Raw genomic sequence first — 21768 nt, forward strand, 5'->3', positions numbered from 1 at the left:
GTCAGTTGAGCATCCGACTCTTGATTTCAGCTCGGGTCGTGATCGCAAGGGTGTGAGATCAAGTCCCCCATGGGGCTCTGTGCTGAGCGTGGAGTCTGCTTGAGATTCTCTCTCCCTCTCCCTCTCCTCCTCCCGTGCTTGCACACATGCTCTTTCTCTCTAAAAAAAAAAAAAAAAGTTATTTTTGAGATACCCATATCTGCATTTCACTTTGCTCATGCAGCTAAGCTGCAAGGAAATTTTAAACTTTTCTTGAGGCCATAAATTGGGCCCCTCTCACGGAGCTCTAAGTTTTATAGGTGGTAAATATATAAATAAAGAGTAGAATTACCATCAGTTTGTTGATTTCGGCTTCTCTCTGAACACAAGGGAATTTGCTCTGGACTTGGGACATTGTCTCTAGTTAGTGTTGTCTCATTTGGCGTTTGGTTACCCCAAATTGCAGACCGTAGAAAGTGGGTCATGAGAGACAAGCGGGAAGAGGGACTCTGATACCATTCATGTTTAGGAAGTAGGTCAGCCCCAAGATGACGTCAACCCAAGAAGCTGTGTACCTGCTGTTGGCGGCCCACCTCCTTACGTTGGTGCAACAGTATAAATTCTTTGTTTCATTTCTGCCTTGTATTTTATTTGGGTTTTATCCCCGTGCACCCCACCCCCACTAGACTGTGAGCCTTGTGAAAGTGGGGACCTTATCTCTTGTTCACACTGTGTCCCCAGCTCTTAGAACAGAGCCTGGTAAATAGTGATAGATAAATGCACAGGTGGATGGATGGACAGACGGATGGATGGATATTATTACTAAGATTGTTTTTATCAATATTAATTATAAGTTGAATGTATGAATAAATTTTTTATTTGGTTGGTCCTCATGTCACACTTGAGGGTAATAACATTCTAAATGGCCCCCTTGAATTTAATCTCTTTGCCTCCCTTGGTCCAATCCACACCCAGTGTCAAGACAGTCTAAGTGGAGGTCTTTTTAGCCTCTAGCGGGGGGCTGGGTGTGCACCTCAGGGTGATCGTAAGTGGACCAGATCCCCCTGGTCTGGGACCTGAGTCTGATGGCCTCTTTTGTATTCAGCCACCCCCCTCTCTTCTGACCTTGTCTGTCCTCGGGCCATACCAGCAGTCTCTGCCCTGGCCCTTGGCCATTTGCCTCTCTTTCCTTTTACTCTATCATCACGTGTCTTACCTTAAAAACTCAGCTCTTGGTTAACTCCATTTCTGTTTTGATTAATTATTCACGTATGATCATATTGTTTTTGTTGATAACATGCCTTTGTAACTGATCTCAATTAGTGTTATGTTTAGGATGTTTGGTGTTTATTTGCCAGCTAGACTATACCTCCTTTTATTTCTTATAATCCTTCCTCCTACTCTTTCCACTGAATAAGACCATTTTCTGCACCCAATTAAGCTTGTAATAAATGCTATATAATGAAGGCAGAGGTGGTGCCAGGAGCAGTCTCCACCACTGGATTTCCAGACATTTAGAAAATTCTTGTAAACCCCAGGGGACAGCCTTCTGATTCCAGAATATTTAGTTGGAAGCTGTTACTTTCAGGATTCCATTTGCAGACATAGCCAGTGGTTTTTGGCTATATATAAATAGGCATAACCCTGTTAATCCAAAAAAAAAAAAAAAAAAAGGTTTCAGGCAGTTAAGATTCTCTATAACTCACTTAGAGATTTTTTTACAAACTGTTTTTTTAATTCTTTCCTGATTATTGTTGAGTTAATAAAAATTTCTGTATAAAAAAGTTTTACTGTAACATACCCCAGTTAATCATTTAACATTTTTCTTCTTTTCAAGATCTGGTCTTAATTTTTTGTGGGGCAGGGGAGAAACAGGGGAGTGACTGCTGTATCCATTAGAATTCAGTGTAGATCCAAGTAACAGAGACCCAACACGCAAAATAGCTTAACAAAAGAGAAGTTTATCTTTCTTTTACATAGACGTATAGAGGTGGCTTTCCAGGTGTAGTATGATAGCTCTGATCCGCAGAGGTCTTAGAGACTCAGGATTTTTCTAGCACATTGTTCTTCCATCCCTATGTGTGAACTCACGGTCCAATAAAGCAGCTAGTGTTCCAGTCATCACATCTGCATTCCAGGCAGCAGGATGGGGGAAGTGACAAAGAAGAAAGGAGGCCAGAGAACTATTCCTGTGTCTTCAAAAGGGAGGTTCCGGGGGGTTGCTTTATGACGTTTCTGCATATGGCCATACTAACAGTAAAAGAGGCCAGAGAAATGTAGTCTTTATATGTGCCCAACTAAACCAGGAGTCCTGTTAGTTTCAAAGATGGCATAACACATACTGAGGAACATCTGGCTGTCTTTGCCATGGCTGCCCTGTTCATCCCCCTCCTAAAAGAACTTTCTTGGAGTTTATTTCAATACATTTTCTCTTGCTTCCCAGTAACTTCTTATAATCTTGTAAATATTTTTTATGAGATAAGTAGCTATGTGTTGTAAAAATGTATAAGATATAAGGAACAACATAAAAACCATCCATGATTCTACAATCTAAAGATAACCACTGAAACAGCTTCTTGTAAGAATTGTCTTTAACACTAATACAGAGCAAGCAACTTCTGCCTACAGAATATTAAGATGTTCTTAAAAATTCATTATATACTACTGTATGTTCAGTTATTCCTTCGGGATACATGTTTAAACATCTCCATAGTTCCACACATCTTATTAAATGATGTGTATGATTGGGAAGGGGGGTAGTGAAGGAAATTTTAAAAATTAAATTTGTTGCTCTTAAGATACGTAATCAAGCACAGAGAGAAAACCTACACATTTGGAGAAGTTGGGAAATCAATCAGGGCCTTATAAATGCCATATTTGTGTTCCGTTTGTGAAGGTACACCAGAAAGCAGGAGGTAAAAAAATGACACTGGGTGTCTTTCTTTAGTTGTAGAACATACAGTGGACAGTTGATTGTAAAAATGACACCTTGAGAAACACAGGTTGCTTTTTTAGGTGCTGGGGGATGAAATTTGGATGACAGCTTCTTAGGATAGTCTGATTTAAGCAGTATTAGGAAATCATCAAGCCTAACATGGTTAAATTCTAACCTTTCCTGAGTCCCAGATTGAGAAGTCCAGGGTTCATTTGGGGGATAATTCAGCATGACCTATGCGTTTTGTGAACTTGAGAAATAGCTAAAGATGGGCCGGCCAGTTAAGTTTCACTGAAAAATGTGATGTGCTTTGGGGCACCTGGGTGGCTCAGTTGGTTAAGTGTCTGCCTTCGGCTCAGATCATGATCCCGGGGTCCTGGGATCGAGCCCCGCGTCGGGCTCCCTGCTCCGTGGGGAGCCTGCTTCTCCCCCTCCCTCTGCCTGCTGCATCCCTGCTTGTGCTGGCTCTCTCTCTCTCTGTCAAATAAATAAATAAAATCTTTTTTTTTTTTAAAGATTTTATTTATTTATTTGACAGAGAGCGAGAAAGCGCGAGAGAGGGAACACAAGCAGGGGGAGTGGGAGAAGGAGAAGCAGGCTTCCTGCAGAGCAGGGAGCCCGATGTGGGACTCGATCCCAGGACGCTGGGATCATGACCTGAGCCGAAGGCAGACGCTTAATGACTGAGCCACCCAGGCGCCCAAATAAATAAAATCTTAAAAAAAAAAATGTGATGTGCTTTGTTGCATTCTAAATCCTGACATCAAATCAGTGCTGTTTTTTTTTTTTTAAAAAAAAGCATGTTGAAGGGAAATAGATAAAAATTAACCTTTTCTACTGAAAATGGGTAAAATAACTCTGTTAAGAAATACACAGAAAAATTCTGGAGTTACACCAAAATATTAATAGGGCCCCTAAGCGGTGAGAGCCGAGGGACTTTTTTCCTTCTTTAAATGGCCTGGAGGTGATTTTTTTTTTTTTTTTTTTTTTTTTTTAACATAAGCCATGGACTACTTTTGTAACTGGAAAACGGTGGGGCTTTTTAAAGAACTTTTCATCAAGGGCAAAGGCTGAGATTCATACTGTGGTTAAGGGATAACTGCTCGTGGCTGGTGAGGAGCCAAGGGCTGAGAAAGGTTCCCGCAGGGCCCTGACCAGCCGGGACTGCCGCGCGCTTGGAGAACCTGCTGGGGACAGTGGTGCCTGTTGTGCGCGGAACGTCCTCCGGTGACCAGGCCCGCGGCTGCCTGGCGTCGGCAGGAGCACCCAAACTCGCCCTCGGAAGCGGCTCGTACCGCAGACGCACAGCCTGTGTGTGTGATGTTGGGATCGCCCGCGGTGTTTGCACGCCTGGCCACGCTGGCCTGAAGGACACGCATTTTCACGAGATCCCGGGCTCCTGGGTTCATTAAGAAAGCAGGCAGTGCCGAGCAGCTGAGTGGGCTGGGGGTGGTGTCGCCGGAGCCGGAGGGAGACTTCATTGGTGCGACCCGGGCCTATGGTGTTGCGCGTGGCCCGGCGGAGTGTGCACGAATGTTGAGCCTCCTTTCCTTACCCGGTGAAGACCGACGGAGGGCGTCCGAGGCAGCGCCGGGGCGAAGTGCGAGGCAGCTGGTGAGCTGGGCAGCCGGGCGGGCGCCCCGGGGGTGGGGGTGCGGCGGGCGCGGAGCAGGGAGCAGGCCGGCTGTGCGGCTGGTGGCGATCGGGCCGGTGGGGAGCCCTCGGGGCGCCCGGGATGGGGGTGAGCTGCCGGCGCGGAGCGGAGCGCAGCGGGCGCCGGAGAGGGGGGATGAGCTGCCGGCGGGGAGCGGAGCGCAGCGGGCGCGCCCACCCCCCGGAAGGAGGGTGCGCGGCCTGCGGGTGATCAGGCGGGTGGGGAGCGCAGCGGGCGCCTGGGAGGAGGGTGAGCGGCCGGCAGGCAGCCCAGCGCAAGGCGGGGGGGGGGCGCGGGGGCGGGGGCCTGGTCCCAGGGCTGAGCCCCCTGTGGCCTGGAGGAGCCACAGCCCAGTTTTAGAATCGGGGGGCTCCTGTCCGTCAGATCTGCCCGCTTTTACCTGACACCAGAGCGGGCAGCTTCTCTTTGCTTGTGGAATTTCAGACAGCACTGGAAACAGGTCGGGCTGCATATTTTGGGTGAGCGTGTTGTCCATGTGGAGTTAAAAAGGAAAGAAAGAGGGAAAGAAAGGCGCAGTTCTGTTAGCATGAGCACAGGCTTCCTGGTGCCGGCTCATCATCAGCTCACCCTTACATGGGTGAGCAAGTGATTAAGGTTGAGCACTTCTTTCAAGTAGAATTCTCTTGCCATGTTTTAGAAGTGAAATCTGGTGCCTCATTTCCAACAGCGAGAACAGTTTAATATTGTTTTAAATCAGGGCACGGAGAATACACAACTCTGCTGCTTGGCAGTCTTTTTGTACTTTTCTTTCCAACATTTCGGAGGAAAGAGGGCAAATTGGAGGCGAAAGGTTTACTCAGAGCATTCACCCTATCAGGTGTAAATGCTCAGCAGGGTTTGGACTGGGAAGGGCAGGCAGGCAACCCACATTGCTGGAAGTACTTGACAACAGTCGGGTGGGTTTTTATACCCAGGATAGGAGTAGGGGTACAAATGGCTTGCATTTTCACTCATTGCTTTTGGGTATTTTCCATAGCTCAAAAAATACAGAGCTTGTTATTACGACTTTAGGAAAACACATTACTTAATCCTACAATTTAAACAAACAAAAACGGCCTTGCTTTTCCATTTGAAATGCACAGCTCAGGTCAGCAGCAAGGTCTGTGCCTTGAAAAAGTTCTTGCGTTTCCTTTTCTAAATGTTTGGTTTAGCCAGAAGTAGCATTTACTGAATGCCGCAGGATCCAGGGCTTGGAGTATAGGTTTGCTTTTATTTTCATTCTCTTTTGCATCTGTTTGCATATGGTAAAACACAACATGGGGTATTCTTAGGATATGGGATGTTTTGTCCAAAAGAAGTCAAAGAGGAGAAAAACGTTTTCTCTAGTTGGGGCAGGCTTTTGGTGATGGTGGTGGTTTTAAACGGGAAGACACGAAATAGAGTTGAAGTCTGTTCTCCAACTGTGTTCCTACCCATGCTGCCGGAGTTCATCACTCATCGGCCCCTGGGTCCTGGCTCTCTCAGCAAGGAAGGGGTCAAGGCAAATTGTGATCTTGGGGAGGGTTGTCAGGCACCAGGGCGCCCTTGGCCGCTGTTTAGAAAGGCTGCAAAGTCTGCAGAAGAGTGACTGCTATAAGAACTCCCACCCCGGGCTTCCTGCATCTCTGCTGATTTGGTCCGTTATTCTGACTTTTCACTTTTGGTGCCTCAGCGTTCACTTTATAAAATAGGAGTCTTAAGGACTGCTCTCTAGACTTCAGTGGACTCGAGACCACAAAAGAAATGATCACCTCGAAATGCGTTCACGTCTTTTCAGTACGTTCTTTTCAAAAATAAAGTGTTTAGTGAGGACTTAATATACGCTTGGCTCTTTAAAAACCACTGTCTCATTACATTCTTATAACAACCTTATGAGGTAAATACGTGTATTTCCATTTTTACTCAGGGAGAAACTGAAGTTCCAAAGGGTTTATTAACTTACTCACCCAGCTGTTAAGTTGTAGATCCAGGATTAGAACAGAAAGAAGGCTGTCAACTCTTAAATCATACTAGTTGGCCACACTGCACCATACACAAATGCTAGTTTTTGTTTTTGTTTTTTTATCACCAAGTGTATTCCATAGCTTTATAATATTGTCTTCTCGCTCTCCTAGGAAAAGCAGAGGGTGTTCTGAATGGAGATCATGACAAGGAACAGAAAGACCCTTATTTTGTGGAGACCCCCTACGGTTATCAGCTAGACTTAGACTTCCTCAAGTACGTGGATGACATACAGAAAGGAAACACCATCAAGAAACTGAACATCCAGAAGAGGCGGAAGCCATCGGTGCCGTGCCCAGACGGCAGGGCGGCGCCCGGCCAGCAAGGTGTATGGACTTCCACAGAATCCCTGTCCTCCTCCAACAGTGATGACAACAAGCAGTGCCCCCACTTCCTCCTCGCCAGAAGCCAAGTGACATCGACGCCAATCCCAAGGCCCCCTGCCCCTCTGGAGGCCTCGCCCACTTTTCTTACCATCCCGGAGAGCCGAGAGCTGCCACCACCCTCACCACAGCTCCCGAAGCACAACCTTCATGTCACCAAGACGCTGATGGAGACCCGGAGAAGACTGGAACAGGAGAGAGTCGCCATGCAGGTGGCACCGGGTGAGTTCCGACGGCCCAGGCTGGCCAGTTTTGGAGGCATGGGCTCCACGAGCTCGCTCTCCTCCTTTATGGGTTCTGGAAACCACAATCCCGCCGTGCACCCACTTCAGAACGGGTACCAAGGCAACGGGGATTACAGTGGCTATGCCCCGGCTCCTGCCACCACTTCGTCCATGGGGAGCTCCATGCGCCACAGCCCCCTGAGCTCCGGGATCTCCACTCCAGTGACCAACGTGAGCCCCATGCACCTGCAGCACATCCGCGAGCAGATGGCTATCGCCCTGAAACGCCTGAAGGAGCTCGAGGAGCAGGTGCGAACCATCCCCGTGCTCCAGGTAAAGATCTCAGTCTTGCAGGAGGAGAAAAGACAGTTGGCCTCGCAGCTGAAAAACCAGAGAGCCACAGCCCAGAACGACATCGGGGGCATGAGGAAGCGGTCCTACAGCGCTGGGAACGCATCCCAGCTGGAAGAGCTCTCCGGGGCCCGGCGAGGCGGCGGGGAATTGTACATCGACTACGAGGAGGAGGAGATGAGGAGCGTAGAGCAGAGCACGCAGAGCATCAGGGAGTTCCGGCAGCTCGCAGCGGACATGCGGGCCCTGGAGCAGAAGATCCAGGACAGCAGCGGCGAGGCCTCCTCGGAGCTCCGGGAGAACGGGGAGTGCCGGTCCGTGGCCGTGGGTGCCAACGAGAACATGGACCACGTGGTCGTGTACCGCAGGGGCCCCGGGGCCTGTAGGGACGCCGCTGTGGGGACCGTCACTGAGACGAGGAGCTCTGGGGTCGGCGTGACGGAGGCCATGCTGGGACTGATGACGGAAGCTGACAAAGAAATCGAGCTGCAGCAGCAGACCATAGAAGCCCTGAAGGAAAAGATCTACCGCCTGGAAGTTCAACTGAAGGAAACCACGCATGACCGCGAGATGACCAAGCTCAAGCAAGAACTGCAGGCCGCTGGGTCGAGGAAGAAGGTGGACAAAGCCGTGACGGCCCAGCCGCCTGTCTGCAGCAAGACGGTGGAGGCCGTGGTGCCCACGAGAGACCAGATGGTGGGCCGCCACGTGGACGTGGCCGACACGGGCGTCGGGACCTCCGTGCACACGCGCAGCGTGGCGGTCTCCTGCCAGCCCGCGTGTGAGAGTAGAGCCGCGGGGCCTGAGCTGCCCCTGAACTGGTGGATTGTCAAGGAACGGGTGGAGATGCGTGACCAGTGTGCCGGGAGGTCCGTGGAGACGTGCGACAAGAGTGTGGGGGTGGAAATCAGTATCTGCGAAACAGGCAGCAACACGGAGGAGTCTGTGAACGACCTCTCGCTCCTCAAGACCAACCTGAATCTCAAAGAAGTGCGATCCATCGGCTGCGGGGATTGTTCTGTCGATGTGACCGTCTGCCCCCCGAAGGAGCGCGCGTCGCGGAGCGTGAACACGGAGGCTGTTAGCCAGGTCGAGGCCGCTGTCATGGCAGTGCCTCCGACCACCAGCCAGCACACCAGTATGGCTTGGGGACAGGTGGACCAGTCCACCAACACCGAGACGGCCACCCTCGTGGACTCCAGCACCAGCACCTCCCTCAGCACTTTGGACAAGCAGACCAGCACCCAGGCTGTGGAGATGCGGACCGTGGCCATCGGGGAAGGCCGTGTGAAGGACGTCAACTCCTCCGCCAAGATGCGGTCCATTGGCGTGGGAACGGTGCTGTCTGGCAGCTCTGGCTTTGACAGGCCTTCGGCTGTGAAGACCAAAGAGTCAGGCGTGGGGCAGATAAATATTCACGACAACTATCTGGTTGGTCTCAAAATGAGGACCATAGCTTGTGGTCCCCCGCAGCTGACTTTGGGGCTGGCAGCCAGCAGGAGGAGCGTAGGTGTTGGGGATGAGCCCGTTGGAGAGTTCACGGAGAGCCCCCAGCCCCAGGCTCCTTCTGGCACGATGACCGGCTTGGATCACTACATCGAGCGCGTCCAGAAGTTACTGGCAGAGCAGCAGGCTCTGCTGGCTGAGAACTACAGTGAACTGGCAGAAGCTTTTGGGGAGCCACACTCACAGATTGGCTCTCTGAACTCGCAGCTCATTAGCACCCTGTCCTCAATCAGCTCTGTCATGAAGTCTGCAAGCACGGAGGAGCTGAGGAACCCTGACTTCCCCAAAATGAGCCTGGGTAAAGTTACAGGTATGCGGCGTTCCGAGGGAGCGGGGGATGAGGACAGATGGGGATAGTGCACTTGCAGGAGGTATGGATTTTTTTTCACCTGCTAGAACCATTTTTTGAAACCCTGGAGGAAGCTTTAGAATGGTCATGGGTAGAATGAACACCAAGAATCAAAATTCATAAGGAGCTCTGCTGATTCCCGTCGTCTGGTGGTTTCACTGGCCTTGGGCTGATGGGAGCAGAAAAGCAAGCTTGGGTTGAGTGGCCTGGTGGCTGTCTTCTGGGGCTGTTGGTTTGCTGCCATGTCTTCTAGTTATGTACTTGCTCATTTTATACAAGACAGCCTGCAAAAGTCCCACAGTGTTTGTAACCCTACTTACCAGGACACGCTCAGTAAAAAGTACTGGCATGAAATGTTCTTCGTTAAAACTTTGACGGAGGGAGAGAGATTGTATTAGTTCATGTATTAATTCAGCAAACAACGGTTCTGTTCCTGCCCTTTTCCAAGCATAGGTATAGGCTTCTGTCCTCACGGTGCTTACTCTCCAGCTGAGGGCACAGTATGTCAGGACGTGACTCGTGCCATGAAGGAAGGAACTCCAGTTATAGGGAGAGTGAGCGGTGATGGGGTGGGGGCGATTGGAGATGGGGTGGTCCAGAAAGGCCTCTCTGATAAGGGCCCCTGGAGCCAGAGAAGGGAGTCTTTGCCACGGTTCATTTTGACAGGTGCTTAAGGTGTTCTTTCTCATCCTTTCCTCACTGGGATTCCTGCTCACCCCTGCTTTTCTTAAAAACGGAAACTAATTGAGAAATTACCCTGAAAGATTTTATGACATGTGATATTTCCCTGCAAGCCTCGTTAACGTGACTTCCCTTTCACGTGTCTCTAAGCAGTCATCGTGTTCTTCTAGGACAGGGCTTTGTTCCTGACTCTCCCGCTCGCTCGAACCATCATGACCTAGAGAGAGAAAGTCACCCTTCTTTACACTTCATTTGTAAAATGGGGATTCGAAGGGCACCACCCATCCTATAAGGTGGTCATTGTGCTCACCGCTGGCTCACATTGAGCTCAGGATAGACCTTTCTTGTCACTGGTGATGTCGCTATAATGTATCCCGTGGGGCTTCTTTTGTTGACAAGCTAAACTATAGTTGAGGTTTGGGAAGCTACCAAAAACACACCCTCCACTCTGACCAAATGCTTTAGGTAAAATGAATGTAAATGCTTCACGTGATTTGATGAGTGCACACTGAATTTAATTAGATGTGAAAATGTGCAGTGTGGACTGAATCGTGAGTAAACCATTGACAAAAATTTTAAATTCTTTGTTTCTTTATAGGCAAAAGGGTAATGGTTAAAATAGACTGGAACTGAGTATTTTTCTATCTTCCCAAGTTTCCACTTCCAAACCTGAATTCTTATTAGTTTTTAGTAAGTGTGCTGTGGAACAGATAGTTTATTGTAGAAAACATGACAATGACAGCCGAGGGGTGGGGTTTGTGCCTTTTAGAATCAAGTCTAGTAAGTGTACAGAGGGGTCATTTTATTATTTTTTAAAAATATTTTATCTGTTTATTTGACAGAGACATAGCGAGAGCAGGAACACAAGCAGGGGGAGTGGGAGAGGGAGCCCAACGCGGGGCTCGACCCCAGGACCCTGGGATCATGACCTGAGCCGAAGGCAGACGCCCAACGACTGAGCCACCCAGGCGCCCCCAGAGGGGTCATTTTAGAGTAAATAGGATAAAAATGACATGTGGACTCAAGCAAAGTCTTAAGTAACTCATCATATATCTGCTTCCACTTCTTTTTAAAAATCATGAGGTCAGATGTGAAGTCAAAATAAAACTCTTAAATATCCCCAGACACAGATGGTACAGTGGGTCATCCATTATAAGAACATTTTCCTGCCAGCTTCCTCCCTCCACCCCAAACTGGGGTTTCTGTTTCACATTCCTGCCAAAAATATTTCGCTGTACCATGTGGTCATCTGCCTGAGACCCTGAGCATCAGGAACCGGGAGAAGGTTTTGTCTGGCTGTGTAACAGTGCTTTGTGGTCCATTTCCAGCCACACCAACATTCCAGACATCACTGTTTATATCTGACCCTGCAAACGAACACCTAAATTAATCAGCTGAGATGGAGGAGACCTACAGCATTTGAACAGAAGTATAAATATTTTTTTAAAGATTTTATTTATTTGAGAGAGAGCGAGTTTAGAGCATGAGTGGAGTGAGGGGCAGAGGGAGAAGCAGAACCCTGCTGAGCAGGGAGCCCAATGCAGGACTCAATCCCAGGACCTTGGGATCATGACCTGAGCCGAAGGCAGACGCTTAACCAACTGAGCCACCCAGGAGCCCCAGAAGTATAAATATTTTTAATAGCACTTACGTGGTCACGAAGGCAGCTCCCTCTCAGAGAACAATTTTAAAGTATTTCTGTAATTCGCATCACATTTGTATTCTAACGTCCTAATGCAGAAGGAGTTAGGTGAGGGCAGAGCATTAAACTTTCGTTACTTGGTGTTTGCTATATGGACTGAAAACCAAAGCAGCTTGATATGGTAGAGATTTTCAACACTTGGACGCTGTGAAGGGTGAAGATGTGTCCAAATGCACTGGGGCTTACTGCGGGCTCCGAACAATATAGAATATTGTTCACACCCAGTCTAGAATACATTTCTGTACCAAAAGGCATGAACAGCATAGACATTTTCTCCCCCAACTGAAACGATGTGGAATTGGAGTTTGATGTCCCCAAAAGAGCATATAAACGATCACTTACAGTAACCTGGTACTTGATTTTAAAAAAACTAGGTTTGGGCTCTGAAGCCAGGCATTCTGGGTTCAGATTCTTTCTGTGCCCCTAGGACAAGTTGTCTTTGTTCCTTCCTGGGGTCGAAGGGAACGTTTAATGAGTCAGTGTGAGTAAAGCATTTGTAATAGTCTGCAGCCCAGAGCATAGATGCTCAGTCAATGCCGGCTGTCATTGCTGTCCCTGTTTTTGCTACTTCCAGAAATGGAAATGTAGATGCAGAACAAATTGCCACACAAAAATTGCACAAATGGTCTCTTGTTTTTAATCCAAATGTTTATCTTCATAATTCTGGCTGTCACTTTTTCCCCTCAATTACTAAGCCTCCCCAACTAACAGTTTTATCAAGATAAGGAAAGATGTCAGTAAAAAATGGAAAGCACAAAATAAGTAGAATAAATTTTCAGTTCTGAGTCATTCAGAGTCTGTATAAAAGCTACAAACAAAGCCTAAATTGAATTATGTGTATTTGTGCCCAATCCAGAGACTTCTCAATTTTTCTAGGTTGGAGATATAAGAGCATGTCTTATTTAAAAAAAAAAAAATTTTTTTTGAGTAGTCTCCACGCTTAGGGCACCTGCGTGGCTCAGTCAGTTAAGCCCCTGACTCTTGATCTCAGCTCAGGTCTGGCATGGAGCGTACTTAAAAAAAAAAAAAAAAAGGTTGAAAGCTTAACCGACTGAGCCACCTGGGCACCCTGAGAGCATCCCTTTTTCACAGGCAAAAGAGCATTCTTTTTTGTAGCACCATAATGCCTAACACCCCTACTCAATTTCTTAAAATAATAACTGGAATATGTGCTTGTAACAAATTAATGGTTCAGAAGAGCTTAAAATAAAGAGTGAAAGCCTCCCTCGTGCTCCCCTGGGGTAACCCCTTGTGTGTTTGGTGTGTACAAGTGTGTGTGTGTGTCTCTATATTTTAGAGATGTAAATTCTTTTTAACAAAAGTTGAATCCTACATATTCTGTGTATTTGTCACATAAAAGGTCACAAACGTTCTTCTGGGATTAAAGAGACCTTGTCATAATTTTGATGTAGCTGAAATTTGTTGATGACCAAAGATATTCTATACTTTTTTTCTTAGTGTTCCTTTTTTTTTAATTTTTTTACCAGTATAGTTAACATATAGTGTTATATTTTTTGGTGGTGTGTCATACAGTCTCAGCATTTCTATACATTACTCAGGGCTCATTGTATTTTTAATTCCCTCCACATATTCCAACCCCCCCCCCCCCCCGCCACCTCCCTTCTGGTAACCATCAGCTTTCTATATTTAAGAGTCTGGTTTTTGTCTGTCCCTTGTTTTCTTTGTTCATTTGTCTCTTAAATTCCACGTGTGAGTAAAATCATACAGTATTTGTGTTTCTGTGACTGACTGATTTCCCTTAGCATTATACCCTCTAGATCCGTCCATGTTGTTGCAAATGGCAAGATTCTTTTTTATGGCTGGATAATATTCCAAAGTATATATATACCACGTCTTCTTTATCCATTCATCAGTTGAGTTGAACTTGGGCTGCTTCCATAATTTCGCTATTGTTGGTTATGCTGCAGTAAACATCAGGGTGCATATATCCATAAAACACTTTTTGATTCCTCGTGGTCTAAGTTTCCTGTACTTAATATTTTCTCTTATGGAATTACAAAGCCAAGAGGAAATAAGTTTCTGTTCTCACACAAACCTTAGGAAAAAATGTTTATTCTTCCTGTAAATCAGTCGGATTATTTTGATTTGAGGAGTGAGTTAATTTTTTTTTTTTTACTTTTTCCCTCTGGAGAGAGAAAATCGTAAATGAATGACTTGCACTTACAAATACTCCAAAACTATATACCTGTCTCTGAGCAAATATAAACAAAACTATCTATAACAGTGTAATTTAACTGCCTGCCACAATATGTAGGAAATTAATCTCTCATACTCAGAAGAATTGCTTTTTTTTTTTTTAATAGAAGAACTGCTTTTTAAATCAGCTTCCATATTTACACCCTTAGTTATCTTGGGTTTAATAAAAAAAAAAGTATGAACTTGAAGTCATTCCCATAACTGTGAAAGCAATTTTGTAGACAGAGATCTGAGCCAAAGCAAAATCAGGGAAATAAAGTCGTTATAGAAATACCATTTCTAGTGAGTTTTCTCTTAGCTCAAATAATATACCATTTACTTGTCTAAGGACTTAGAAGTTTTTTTCATCACAATTTTTTAAAATAAATGCTACAAGAACATCATATAATCCGGACGAAATGCTTCTGAAGCCCTGCAGTGTATAATGGCCTGATGGAGGGGAGAGCCTGCTGACCCAGAAGTGGTTCAGGAACTTGCAGTATTGATTAAGAGAGGAAGAATCAGGGCTGCCATGTCCTCTTCTGTCATGAGAAGGCTGGATTCCATGTTTCTTGCTCGGACCCCTTTCAGCAGAATTATTCTCTAAAAGTTGCTCTTCACCAGGCTGCCCATCAGATTGAGCTGAGAAAGTATTTTTCTAAAATTCATGGGTTCTCTGCTGCCACCCACCACCACCACTGGTACCCAGGCCCTGTTTCAGGGGAATACTGTTGGAATAAACCGCCTTAGAGCAAGGCCTCTTAATCTGGGGGCCATTGCTTTATGAACAGTTTTATGTTAGGAAGTTTTGTGAAGAAATTGAAGACTTTTCATCAGATTCTCAAAAGAGGGGCGCCTGGGTGGCTCAGTCGGTTAAGCAGCTGCCTTCTGCTCAGGTCATGATCCCAGGGTCCTGGGATTGAGCCCCATGTCAGGCTCCCGGATCGGCGGGGAGTCTGCTTCTCCCTCTGCCTGCCCCTCCCCCTTCTTGTGCACGTGCACTCTCTCTCTCTCTGTCAAATAAATAAATAAAATCATAAAAAAAATAAAGATTATCAAAAGAGATCGTGGACACTCAGAAAAATTGAAATTGCAGATCTGGGACATCTGTTACAAACCTTGGGGAAAAGGACCCCCGCCCAAAGGAAAATCTTTTATGAGTTTAAAATCTGTCCACCACTTTTGTGAACCTGTCCCTGGACACATGTTTGACAATCTTACTCTTTTAAACTGACGCTTCATTGTTTTAAATGGGTATTGACATGGCCGTGTAATCTCCGGAAAAAGATGCAAGTTTACTTTGACATATATTCTGAATCCTAAAGTATGCAGTTCATATCTGGCTAAAGCATACAGATTGGTAGTTTTTGAGAACTGAAGTGAGTTCTTGGATGTTCGGTCATTAAGGATGAAGTGAATTTGTTGATATTGGACAGTGGCCACAGCTGTTTATTCTTCCTCCAAGCAGCTAGTCGTTCATATCTCAGTAAAAATATTTTTCTTAAAGATTTGTTTATGAGAGAGAGAGAGAGAGAGCAGGAGCAGGGGGAGGAGCAGAGGGAGAGGGACAAGCAGACTCCATGCTGAGCGCCGAGCCCGATACAGGGCTCTATCTCAGGACCCTGAGATCATGACCTGAGCTGAAACCAAGAGTTAGACACTTAACGGACTGAGCCACCCAGGTGCCCCTCAGTAAAGATATTTACGGTCTGCTCTGTCCCCTTCTCTGTTCAGGTCAGTTGATAGCTATGCATTGACTGTGAACTCTGTGCAAAGTGTGGTACTGCAACAAAGATGTGACGTGGTCTATGCCTTGAAGAACTTGTATTCCAGCTGGACTAATCCAAGCCAAGACATGTATACCAGAAATATGAACGATAACCTATGGCAATATGTGTTAACCACCAAATGAGCAAATAGAAAGTACTCCAAGAGTTTAGCTGCAGTCAGGCCCTCTGAGATCAGGGGAGGAGATGAGGTCTTTAGCTGTTTCTGGAAATGCACCCGTGCTTAACCTAACTTTAGTTAATGCAGCCTGTCAGTGTGGCTTTTCTGGGTCAGGTCTTGGGATGGTTTGTAATTAAATGTGGGTGGGGTTGTGGTGAGGAGAATCTGATTCTTCATCCACCCTAGCATTTTAATTTCTAAGTACCCACTTTTAGATACATTCATGAAAGCTGTCTGGAATGTTCCCAGGAAAATATTAAAACGGCCCTAGAAATTATTAAACTGCAGCTCTGACCCTTGAAGCTCTCCAGTTCAAGTTGACTGTGTTGGTGGTCACAGGCATTGACCTTCAGGCAGAGTTCTGAATGTTGAGCCTTGAATCAGGATGGGATTGCCCTTTCTCCTCCATCAAAGATGCATACCTTCTCCCAGAAGCAATATGTACCAAAAAAGCAGGTGATCTTTCATGAATAATCTCTACTGTCTGTTCCTCAAACCAGTATGTGCACTGAAAAGGGTGAATTTATGCCCAAGCCCTTTTCTTTACGGAAAAACTACATGTATTGAGATCCCTTGGAATTCGTAGTTTTATTTGGGGAAAATACCAATGATTGCATGGCCTCCGTTATGATTCAGATATTTCAGGCCTACTTCTTGACAAACAAGCTACATGTTCTTTAAAAATCAGATCGGAATGTTTAGCTGAAATTTTGACAAAATATATGTTTAATAGCTGGCCACAGTGTTCATAGTTGTGTTTTCAGAAAGCACCTGGCATTATAAATAAAAGTATTGGTTGGCATAGCAGAAGAGTTGGGATATGTGAAGAGTGATTTCTAAAATCCATTTTATTTTTTAAAATCAATTTTCTAACAAATGTAGGTACACAGTGGAATATACCAAGAACTAATACAGATTCTAGGTGGAGAAATGTCACAGAGGAAATTGGAGAGGGTGATCTTGTAAAACAACAACAACAACAACAAAAAAGAAACACCCAGAAAACAAGCAAAAAACCTCCTCCAGCTCTGTTTTTCATTGAAGGCTTTTTTTATAAAATAGTTTGCTTTTTAACATTTAGGGGCGCCTGGGTGGCTCAGTCATTAAGCGTCTGCCTTCGGCTCAGGTCATGATCCCAGGGTCCTGGGATCGAGCCCACATCGGGCTCTCCGCTCCACAGGAAGCCTGCTTCTCCCTCTCCCACTCCCCCTGCTTGTGTTCCCTCTCTCACTATGTCTCTCTCTCTCAAATAAATAAATAAAATCTTTAAAAAAACATTTCTAAATGTTGCATTCTAAACGGTTTAAAGTCAGGAACATACACAGAGTTTTCACTTTAATAAAGTAACTTAATTTCATGATAGTTTGCCTTAGGTAGTTTAATTATCCGTATATTAAATGCTGTGTACTTTAGAATTAATGCTTTGAAGTGCTCTTATTTTCCAGAGCACTGAGATCTCTGTGACTCACTCTCTTTTATTTATCACTAATCTGGTCAACTTGTAAAATGAGGTTCATGCTTTATTGGCATTTATGGTCATTATAAGTTAAAGACCCAAGCACAGCTGCCCCCCTCCCCTGCTCTTGAGCTCCCGGGCAGTGCCTGTGGGAACCATTGCCACTTGGTGGGAGCTTTGAGCATCTAGGCCCAGAGTGCCGGAATTCTGCAGGTATTTTGTGGTTACTCCTGTGGTTTTGCCCACGTTGTTGGGGTAGCATTTACTGGTAGTCGTAGACTTACACCCTTAATGGTCCAGGCCTATTAACTAAACTCCAGTAATTACTAAAAATTCACATGGTGCCAGTCGATGCATTGAAACCAGAGGGAAGTCTAAACTCTTGTTTTCAGCAGTCAAGTTTGTTTTTATTAAGGAAGCTCTGGGCCCAACATGGGGCTCGAACTCACAGCCCTGAGATCAAGGGTTGCATGCCCTACTGACTGAGCCATCCAGGTGCCCCTCAGCAGTCAAGTTTTATATCTGTTAAATAATTCACTGGTTCTCAATCCTGGCTGCACATGAGAAAAGCTTGAGGAGCTTTTTAAAAGTACTAAAAGTTCATTGTATCTGAATTTTTAAAAGCCCCACCCCCAGGTTTGTTGGTTCTGAAGTGCAGCCAGGGTCAAGACCGTTGGATTTTGTTGTCCTCTTTATTTTGCTTTTCTGGGCTGCACCTTTTCCTGTGTTTCACTTGAACACAGCAGTCCTGGGCTGGTGCACATCTCATTCTCGGTGTGCCCTCTAACGACGATGGGTCCTTATCAAGTTCAGGCCATTGTTTTCGGGCCATCCGAGAGCAGCCAGAGTTTCAGCACCATCCAAAAAACATTTTCTGGCAATAGAGGTGACACATTACCTCTGGTTCCAGCGAATGAGGACTAGTTCAACATTTAATGTCGTTCTTTGCCTTGCTAGTTAGTCTCCACAGAACCCTGGCGACTTTCCGTTGAATTACATAGGCACTTAGGGAAGGCTGTCCGTTCCCCAGCACGGCTCTCGGCACTGGAGAGGACCCAACCAAGAGCATAGCACGGAGGGACTCCAGGGGCTCGTGTTCTTACAGCGGAGACACCCATGAAGCCGAGAAAGCAGAGGGTGGGCATACTTTGGTCTGGACACTTAAGTGCTGCAGGACATGGAGGGAGGAAAGAGACCTCTGTGGACTAGCACCAGAGGAGGAGGGCTATAGAAGAAGTAGATTCGGGGCCAGCTTCGAAAAGAGTATAGTTCAAGTGCACGTACTGAAGTTTGCTGAAATTCCAGGCTGTAGAATGGTCTAGTAAAGAAGGACACAGGTGGGAGTGATGACGTCACATGAGCCCTGTGAACACATGGAGGGTGGGAAGGGTTGAGCAGTAGAACTCCCTCAGGTGGTCCATTCATCATGAAGGCCCCTCATGTGCCTGCTGGAGGGGTTGGCCCTGCATGGGAGAAGTTCTGAGAAGCCCTAGTTGACGCAACAGTGCTCTGATGAGGAACGGTGGCCTTGGCGGGGGGGGTGCGAGGTGGGCAGATTGTCTGCAAAGGAGGGCAGGGGCAGTGTGGATTTACTGAGTTGTTAGAAATGTTCTGTATCTTAATGAGGAAGGTGGTCACACAGGCATATGCATTTACCAGAACTCACTGAACTCCACAATTGTGCATTTTCTTGTATATAAATTATACCTCAACTTATAAATATGTTTTGAAAGCTGTGTTCAAAAAGAAAAAAAGAGGGGCGCCTGGGTGGCTTAGTCAGTTAAGCATCTGCCTTCAGCTCAGGTCATGATCCCAGGGTCTTGGTATCGAGCCCCGCATCGGGCTCCCTACTCAGTGGGGAGTCTGCTCTTCCCTCTGCCTGCCCCTCCCCTTGCTTGTGCTCTCTCAAGCTCGTTCGCTGTCTCTCAAATAAGTAAATAAAATCTTTTAAAAAAAAGAAAAATTAGGGGCGCCTGGGTGGCTCAGTCGGTTAAGCGTCTGCCTTCGGCTCAGGTCATGATTCCAGGGTCCTGGGATCGAGTCCCGCATCGGGCTCCCTGCTCTGCGGGAAGCCTGCTTCTTCCTCTCCCACTCCCTCTGCTTGTGTTCCCTCTCTTGCTGTCTCTCTGTCAAATAAATAAAATCTTTAAAAGAAAAAAGAAAAAAAAGAGAAATCTATGGATCCAAAGACTTAAAACCCAGAGCAACCAGTGGAAATCTGTGACAAAGATTCCTGTTCAGATATCTTACAGAAGTTTTTCTGAGAACATCGGAGAAATGTGAATACTGACCAAATATACACTAATCTTTTAAAAAATTTTTAGGTTTTTTTTAGCGCTATAATTATTTTTTAAGAGCTCTTTGAGGAATATATGCTAAAATCGTTATGGACGGAAGTGATAGACCCTCTAGGTTTTGCTTCCAAACACCCCCATGTGAGTGGGTGGAGGAGTCTCGCTGGGGCCCAAGCTCTGATGGCTCTTGAGCCCAGGATGGGCACGCAGGGATTCATTGTGCTGGTGTCTGCTGTTGTGTATGTCTCTGGTTGCAAAAATAATAAAAAAAAAAGGGGGGTTATTTGCATTTTAAAAGTCCTCGCTGGTTCTTTTTTTTTTTTAATGTTATGTTAGTCACCATACATTACATCATTAGTTTTTGATGTAGTGATCCACGATTCATTGTTTTCGTATAACACCCAGTGCTCCATTGCAGAACGTGCCCTCCTTAATTTTAGTATATGTGCTGCCGAAGCGAGCACACGTGACCTCCTTAATACCCACCACCAGGCTAACCCATCCTCCCACCACCCTCCCCTCTAAAACCCTCAGTTTGTTTCTCAGAGTCCATAGTCTCTCATGGTTCATCTCCCCCTCCGATTTCCCCCCTTTTATTTTTCTCTTTCTACTATCTTCTTTTTTTTTTTTTTTTAACATATAATGTATTATTTGTTTCAGAGGCACAGGTCTGTGATTCATCAGTCTTACACAATTCACAGCGCTCACCGTAGCACATCCCCTCCCCAAAGTCTATGACCCAGCCACCCCATCCCTCCCACCCCCCATCCACTCCAGCAACCCTGTTTGTTTCCTGAGATTAAGAATTCCTCATATCGGGCGCCTGGGTGGCTCAGTTGGTTAAGCGACTGCCTTCGGCTCAGGTCATGATCCTGGAGTCCCGGGATCGAGTCCCGCATCGGGCTCCCTGCTCGGCGGGGAGCCTGCTTCTGCCTCTGACCCTCCCCCCTCTCATGTGCTCTCTCTCTCATTCTCTCTGTCTCAAATGAATAAATAAAATCTTTAAAAAAAAAAATCTTTAAAAAAAAAAAAGAATTCCTCATATCAGTGAGGTCATATGATACATGTCTTTCCCTGATTGACTTATTTCGCTCAGCATAACACCCTCCAGTTCCATCCACGTCGTTGCAAATGGCAAGATTTCATTCTTTTTGATGGCTGCATAATATTCCATTGTATATATATACCACTTCTTCTTTATCCATTGATCCGTCGATGGACATCTTGGCTCTTTCCACAGTTTGGCTATTGTGGACATTGCTGCTGTAAACATCGGGGTGCATGTGCCCCTTCGGATCCCTACATTTGTATATTTGGGGTAAATACCCAGTAGTGCAATTACCGGTTCGTACGGTAGCTCTATTTTATTTAACCTCCATACTGTTTTCCAGAGTGGCTGCACCAGCTTGCATTCCCACCAACAGTGTAGGAGGGTTCCCCTTTCTCCGCATCCCCGCCAACATCTGTTGTTTCCTGACTTGTTAATTTTAGCCATTCTGACTGGTGAGTCCTCACTGGTTCTTGAATAGGAGCATACTTCGTGAAAGTGCTTCTCCAGGAAGAGTGTGCTGGCGCTTGGGGATCGGAGCGGCTGAGCCTTTGGGGAGGTCACCCCTCTAGCTCTGCCGTGCTGTTGGGGGGGGGTGGAGAAGGAAGAACGGAGGCCAATGCCCTGCTTTGTTTACTTTGCTTACAGTAAGTCAGAGGCTTCGATTTTGCTGTTGGGGAAGCACATCTGGTCACAAGGGCACTGCATATCATCTGGAGGGCCACACCCAGTGTTGTGTGTGCTTGCTGGGGGAGGGAGGTGGATTTGTGGAGTCACCTGGGAGGCCCCTTGCCTGCAGAGCTAGAAGATGGACTTGTGCTGCTGGTTCACAGACAGAGTACTGCTCACACGGTTAGGAAATGTGGGTTCTGGTCCAGCTATGAAGTCACCAAACCTCCCTGGCTCAGAATTCTTAGCTTGGATACATGAGAATTAAAATTTAGGTGATCCCTAATGCCTCACTGTGAACATTTTGCCTCCCTCCACTTTTTTTATTAGAGGGTCATTGTTTGACACCAGTACTTTCCCAAGTGGGCCACATGCATCAGAGTGTCTTGTGGA

At 46.3% G+C, this 21768-nt stretch overlaps 1 protein-coding gene across 12 annotated transcripts in view; it reads left to right on the forward strand.

The window, feature by feature from the left end:
• Positions 1 to 21768, forward strand: part of KANK1 (KN motif and ankyrin repeat domains 1) — a 203184-nt gene that overhangs the window by 163516 nt on the left and 17900 nt on the right. For 10 of the 12 annotated variants that reach the window (XM_035029114.1, XM_035029115.1, XM_035029108.1 and 7 more), the window contains one exon: positions 6683 to 9343. In XM_035029114.1, coding sequence (XP_034885005.1) covers positions 6683 to 9343 — 2661 coding nt within the window. Of the gene's footprint in view, positions 1 to 3908; positions 4529 to 4634; positions 4656 to 6682; positions 9344 to 21768 lie in introns of those variants that run through there. The other 2 variants (XM_035029117.1, XM_035029120.1) reach the window with 2 other exon arrangements.

This window comes from Mirounga leonina, unplaced genomic scaffold (genome assembly GCF_011800145.1).
Source record: "Mirounga leonina isolate KUSES-001 unplaced genomic scaffold, KU_Mleo_1.0 Mir_224, whole genome shotgun sequence".
Lineage (NCBI taxonomy): Eukaryota > Metazoa > Chordata > Mammalia > Carnivora > Phocidae > Mirounga > Mirounga leonina.